Below are 6,764 nucleotides of genomic sequence, written 5' to 3' on the forward strand. Positions count from 1 at the left end.
CCGCTGCAGGCGGTCAACATCAACATCTTCCTGCTGCTTAGAGCACCGTCTCACGTCTCATGATTTTTGACTCCTCAAAGTGCTTTCGAGTTCAGACTATCCACTACATAACAGACCAGTATGTGAGGACACTTGGCTCTTGTTGGCTGTATATCTGAGGACAGTGAACAGAAGTACAGGACGGTCATCCTCGAGGTTCTCATAGACTGGTGCCCCGAAAACAAAGCTAAGACCAAGGTTGGTTATCGACTACTGTAGGAAACCTTCTCCACACACACCTGTGAACATCCAGGGTTCAGAAATTGAAGAAGTGGTCTCATTTTGGTGTCTGCGTGTTGACCTAAACAATATACTGGAGTGGATAGACAACGCAAATGGTCTACAAGGGCTGCATTTTCTTTGTTATGAGTAATAATTGCAGAAATCCATGTAATTCCTCAGGGTTCAGGTCCTCTTTGCAATTGTGTTCACACATATTCATCTACATAACATGCACATTTTAATTTGCAATTAAATTAGTAGTTAACACTCGGTAGGCGGTGAATTATGAACCATTGACAGATTGAATGATTGTTGCATACGAGTGTTTATTGAAAATGTCCACATTGGTTTTGCATGAAGTTTACGGCTCTGAATGAGTTAGCGGCGACTTTCTTTCCGTACACAAGTGGAGGGCCAGTGTTGGCAATGTGCAGTCTGGGAAAACCGAATACATCTTTGAATCACATGACAAGAGGAGATTCTCAATTATGGTTCTGATAGCAGAGACTGGACAAAACCCCCAATAATTTATCACAGGAAATCTGACGTGCTCTTTAACGCAAGCATCCACCCTCTCACCCTCAATACACAAACACACATTTACATACATAAAATTGAAGTCCAGAATATAAATGTTCACCTCACTAGTGTTCAATCTCTTTAATAAGATGATGTGTTTCGTTTGAAGTGACATCAGTCGGGAATCAATGGAAGCCTTGAGCCACATCACCATTAATTGTTACCTGTGCAAGCTCTTAAGGATCGAGAGCGATGGACGGAGCCAGTGGATTGAAAGTGGTGATTATTTCACACACACACACAAACAAAAGAGAAAAAAGTCAAGGTTTAACTTCTTTGTTTCCTTAGAACACATTCATTTGTTTCTTTTCAGCCCTGCCATGACAAGCCAGAACAATATTGCCTTGAAGGTTAAAAATAAGAACAAGAGAGAAAATGTAAAGCCGAGAAGACCTCCTCATGTTGCCGTCAATGACGCGTCCTTCCAGGCTACCAGCCATCCGCCTGTCCGTCCGTCCCTCATGGTGTTGTCCGTCTGCGCGTCTACAGGACCAGCTTGCCGATGATGACCCCGATCACGAAGAAGAGGACGCACAGCGCCAGCACGCGGTTGCTCAGGCCTTCGTCCCTCGCGGCCAAGGACGCCATGACAGAGGAGGAGCGGGAGGAATCGGCCGACGCCAATTTTCTCTTCCGCAGCCCGTCGTTCTCCTGCTATTAAGATGGAGTGCATGCAAAATGAGCATGGAGGGAAAAGGAAAAAAAAAAAAAAACAGCAGACTTGGAATAGTTTGGGCACTGGAGAGCACTAACAAAGAAAATACAATGTACGTATGTAATGATCCAAAAGCTGTGTGAAAGCACAGAAAAGGAAGTACCCACTTGGCTTTGTTGGTTCTGTGTAGTAGGCAATGTTGGTTCAATGATGCTTTAGTTTTGTGGCATAAAAAAGGCGAGGATGTCTCACCCTGATCTGTTTGTTGTCTTCTCGTAGTCTCTGCACATCTGCCTGCAGCCGCTTGTACTCCTCCATGATCTTCCTCACCTCTCCGTCATCCAGCGAGGCGCTGGATGACACTGGCAGTGCCGAGTACTCCGTCTTAACAGAAGAGGTAGAGGAATGCACAGTGTGGTAGCTTTCGGGCTCATGCTGCAGAGAGAAAGGAATGGGAGGTGGGAGAGACGTGCAGACAGGAGGGATGGAAGGGCAAACAAAAATAAATCAAAAAGACAAAGGTGGTAATGGATGATACAGTGATGAGTTGCGAATGGCCAACGACGGTAAATCAAAATGTTGATGAGCAGGTGAAAACGGGACACCAGATGGCTCTTACCGCTTTGTCATTTTCAAGAGGCATCTCAAAGGCACATCTCAACTTTGAATCCATCAATTCCTCAGGCTTGGCCTCCTTCCACTGTGAATGTCATCATCACAAAAATAGACAATGACAACCCATGGCAGATTAGTTAACAACTTATAAGATACTGTTCAACTTGACACATCATTTCAAAGAGAAAAGCAAACTCACTGCAAGCCTTCGTTATATACAAGCAATTAAAACAGAAGTCAACTCAAAAATACTAAGTTAAAAATGTACTTAACAATAATGGGTTATTTTAGGCGCCACTACTCGAAACAACATTCTGATTAAAATTGTGTTTGTGGAATATGAAAGAGTAGCAAAATCCATCTATGGGGCGGCCATTTTGTCAATAACTATCGAGAGTGAAAATGACATCAGAGAACCTGAGGGCTCATCTTGCGAACATCAAGTGAACATTCCCAGAAAACTGGTGAACCGTGATTGGTCAATACCTCTGTCCCTAGTGACATGGTTGTCATTTGACAAAGATAAAACGGGTGGACTTTGCTGCTTATATCATATTCCACAAATGAAATAATCAGAAAACTGTGTTCAACCTACTAAGAACATTTTTGACTTGACTGCCCATTTTTTCCCGATGGTATTTAAATGTTAAAATTAACAGAAATGTAACTTATTTTTACATTTGCACAGCAAACGTTAAAAAGATGCATAAGGCATATGACTCAACATTAATACTAAAAGTTGAGTGTTTTGTTTCTGGTTTGATATTGACAGTGGTTAACTTTGATGTCAATATGTAACTTTAAATTGCCATTTCCCAGATTCGAACGAGCCAGGGGTCAAACGGCACCCCAGAACGAATTGTGCTCAAACTTAAGAGGTAACAGTGTATGAGTTCTATCGCTTCTATCCTTTGAGACCAGTCATCCAGTTCAGTGGAATCCAGCGGAATAATTTTGCCGTACGGTGCATATACTCACAACGCCTTCCATGTCAGTCATGTCGTTGGGAGCCAGCATGGACAGCACCATGAATTTGTGTTTACTCTTTTCATTGGGGTCGTAGTCGAAAGGCTGCAGCATAACTGTATCAAGCACAGAATGTCAATTTCATTTACTCATACAATTAAATATTCATACTTGAACTAACATATAGGGGGTTCCTCAGCTTACGATGGAAGTTCTGTTCATAGAGCGACTATGTAACCCTGATTTGTGCAGAATTCTCTGTAGTTCTACCACAAACCCTGCATGACTTTTAATTATAGTAATTATTTGTATGAAAAAACGTGGCGGTCTTAAGTACAAAATAAAAAGCCGTTGTGTGCCGTATTCTTACACAGCTGTGCATGCTATCTTATTGCAAATAGTTTGTAATCTCAAACAGTTACATGTCAATACTGTTGTAAATCAAGGACCCCGTGTAAATAAATTATAATTATAGTAAACTCAGTTAAGGGCTTGGTTTCAGTCTCAGCTCAGGCTCATGAAATTTGTAACCAATTTTCTTTTTTTTAAAGGAATAATAAGTCATTAATGTAACTGTCCTAAAGTATTTCAGCACCACACCAGACATCAGCGCTTATTGGTAGAACTCCTTCCAGCCAGCATCATCTGCTTAACTGGGCAACCTGCATAGGCATAATGTCAAAACCTCTCCTAGAAATATGGCTGTGATAGAATAATTCCCATCTCGTCAGCTGACGTGAGTAACGCTGTAAGTACAGGTGCATGTCAATAAATTACAATACTGTGGAAACATCTGGTACACAAAGGGTGAAATATTTCACTATTTAATGTACATTTGAGGATTATATTTTACAGTTAAAAAATTAATCACAGCTTCATGAAGTTAAGATTAAAGTCGATCAGAAACTATCCTGATATTTATGATACAAATGAGATCGGGGTTGAAAATGAGTGGCCAGTTTAAACTATGTAATATATGACTTCCACTTTTTGAATGTAGGTGTCAAAAACTTTTTAATCATATTCTAATTTATCGAGATGCACTTGTACTTTTGTCCAATGTAATGGAGAGTTTCAGTGCCATGCCAGTCGTACATGTCATGTGGATGAAAAAAAGAAAATGTTGGGACTGTTAAGCAATGTTTAGCACTGTTAGTAGTTTTAGTTCCACAGATTTCTACTTCCGGTTTGGTTTCCATTTCTGTTGACATGAAAGGACTCTCTGCCAATTAATAAAGGCTTTTATGATGGTGACAGTTGTGTTAAATGTTTTGCGGTTACTTTTAACTGAAATCCTTCACTGCGCAGTTTGTTGTGCTTTGAAGTTACACATCAGATTACCAAGAGGGATTCATCAAATTATAGCCATCGGATGAGTGTCAGTATATCCGGTACAACTGTGAACGCTGACCAGAAACATTGATGGAGGTTCCAGCGTCGATGATGCCGCTGTTTGGGCGAACACAGTAACGGCGAGGCGCGGTTGTCTTGACTTTGAAACACACATTTCTATCTGTGGGGTTGGTGAGCTTCAGAGTTGCAGTGACGACATCTGTGAACGGTCCTGGAGATGAAAACAAACACACACATTAAAAAAGACAGATTGACTTATAGACATGCATACAGAGACACACAACCCCCAAGTGCAGACATAAACACACCCAGACACACACCCACAACAACACGTTAAAAAACCACACAAATGCATAGAGAGACACAGAGAGAAACACACAGCATGAGAAAGAGAAATTGTCAGGTGTCCTAAAAGCCCATGGGGAAAATGTGCTATTCTTCAATATAATTAGGAAAATCTAAAATGTTTTAAGATGTACATGAATAATTTACACAGACACCCCTCCCTTTAACATTCAACAGCCTCCAACCACCATTAGTGTGCTTATTTAACGGAGTATGATATAATAAGAATAATATGGACAAATCTAATAATGGGTACATTACAATAATGTGGATCCAAGTAAAAGATTAAAAGCACAGCCCTGTGGAAAGCACTGGAAGAACTCACGCCTGACAGCTAAGTGTAGCATAGCAGCAGAGAAACGGACGTCAAAAACGGCGAAATCACAGCGTTTAAAGAATAATAAAGGCTGTGCTTTGCGAGTAAACGAAATGTTATGGACGGCGGGCCTGCTCTGACGCTGCAATGACAGCTAGCTAACAGTCAAGCTAGCCAAGAGGGACGCTAGGATGCTAGCCTGTCAACGTAAGCACACTTTCGCCATTGCAACCTAAAAAGTACACAGTGTATGATTTTAATAAGCAACTTGCTTGATAAATAACGACAATTAACACGAGTGGCAGACACGAAAAAGCAACGGAGGGGCGGTGTTGAACGACTTCAGCGTGTAGCCACCGAGGCGTCACCGGCCCTGCCCTGGTGGCGTTACCTCGGAATTTCAGCTCGTGTTGCGGCTCCAGCACCAGGACTTGTTCTGGTCTGGCCATGTCCCAGAGTTTCTTCCTTATCGGGGCGGCGACGGCAACAATTCAGATGACAGGTAGCCGGGAGAGGCGAGGCTGCAGCTGGTTGGCTCCGGAAGAAACAAAACTGACGTCCGTAGTTTCCTGCGAGGCGAGAAGGGGGCGGACTGTGACTACGACTACGGATATACTGTAATGTGAAAGGAGCACCCGGTAAAACTCCCAGACTGACTGCCAACGACAGCTGCGGGAAGCTAATTTGCTAACTGTGTTAGCAGCGAAAGGAGGGGCGGTGAGGACAAGAAGGTGGACTCGGCGAAGGGGGCGGGATCTCGTAATTTATTTCATTATTTTATGTACAATATAGCATATATCCCCGGTCGAGTGTCCACATCAATTCCTTTTTCCACTTTGGTATTATTTTAGCTGTTTTAATGAAAATTTAACGAAACTTCTCAGTGATGGAGATTTTTGTGTGGTTTTGTAATTTTCAACTTCCCCTTTTTTAATTATGCAAATTCTATCTGTTCGTGGCCGCTTTTAGCCAATTGGAAGCCATGAAATGGGACTGTCTAAAACACTTATTGTAAAAAGCTTAATGCTGTTTCAGGTCAGAAAACTACAACAAATAGTTATCAAAATTCACAGAGCTGGCCACTTGACCCTTTTTTGCCTCTGTCCTCCGGCCTTTTGTTTTTCAAACTGTGCATTGTTCAAACAGTTTTAAGAGTTCAAAAAATAAAAGTGAATGGGTATTTTACACAGATTCACCTGAATTCGGTTCATGTAGTGTGCGTTCAGTTCCGACTTGTGCTGCCAGAATGAATAGTTATCCATCTGTGATGACTCTGAACACACGTGAAGGTTATTCTTACTTTTTTGCCCAATCTAAAACATTGAAAATGGTTTGCTCTCTTTGACGATGCCATGTTAACGATTGAATAATCATGCCAGCTTTGGGGTCTTGAAAAAAAAGTGATGCTTTTGGAGTTAAAAGGATTCCATCCGACACTAGCCATACACTATGGCTGTCTTTGAAAAAATACATTTCAATCTGCGTGGCAATGACATGTATGACATAAGCCGTCCTGAAGAAACATCAACAGGGTCAATGAAGGTGGTAAGGAAGTCCTGCTCAAGAGTTGAACAAGCTTGACTCAGTGTTTCCCAGCCAGGACGTCTTGGCACGCTACTAATTAGGGATGCCATGTGACAATTTCACTTGATTTGGCCATAAAAAAAATAATTA

General features: G+C 41.7%; 1 protein-coding gene across 3 annotated transcripts; it reads right to left on the minus strand.

Annotated features, from left to right (window-relative positions):
• Positions 1-567: 567 nt before the first annotated feature.
• Positions 568-5,833, minus strand: LOC148340012 (vesicle-associated membrane protein-associated protein B-like). Of its 3 annotated transcripts, none has more exons than XM_088291993.1 (6): positions 5,482-5,833; positions 4,488-4,640; positions 3,089-3,192; positions 2,115-2,195; positions 1,748-1,879; positions 568-1,494 (listed from the first exon to the last, which is right to left on the minus strand). In XM_088291993.1, exons 1-6 carry the CDS (start codon positions 5,537-5,539, stop codon positions 1,324-1,326), a joined length of 699 nt encoding a protein of 232 aa, XP_088148119.1. In that variant the 5' UTR covers positions 5,540-5,833; the 3' UTR covers positions 568-1,323. The 3 variants fall into 3 exon arrangements, with proteins under 3 accessions (XP_088148119.1, XP_088148118.1, XP_088148117.1); XM_088291992.1 differs by having other exon boundaries at positions 568-1,491; positions 1,748-1,930; XM_088291991.1 differs by having other exon boundaries at positions 1,748-1,930; positions 5,482-5,831.
• Between the last annotated feature and the right edge of the window lie 931 nt (positions 5,834-6,764).

Source organism: Idiotropiscis lumnitzeri, chromosome 3, assembly GCF_059441095.1.
Source record: "Idiotropiscis lumnitzeri isolate Australia: NSW breed Sydney's pygmy pipehorse chromosome 3, RoL_Ilum_1.0, whole genome shotgun sequence".
Lineage (NCBI taxonomy): Eukaryota > Metazoa > Chordata > Actinopteri > Syngnathiformes > Syngnathidae > Idiotropiscis > Idiotropiscis lumnitzeri.

Coding starts and splice junctions, on each gene's coding strand:
- LOC148340012 (XM_088291991.1), bottom strand. CDS start 5,539: ATGGCCAGACCAGAACAAGTCCTGGTGCTGGAGCCGCAACACGAGCTG. Junction 1,931..2,114: donor CTCTTGAAAATGACAAAGCG/GTAAGAGCCATC, acceptor TTCTCTCTGCAG/CATGAGCCCGAAAGCTACCA. Junction 1,495..1,747: donor AAGACAACAAACAGATCAGG/GTGAGACATCCT, acceptor CCATCTTAATAG/CAGGAGAACGACGGGCTGCG.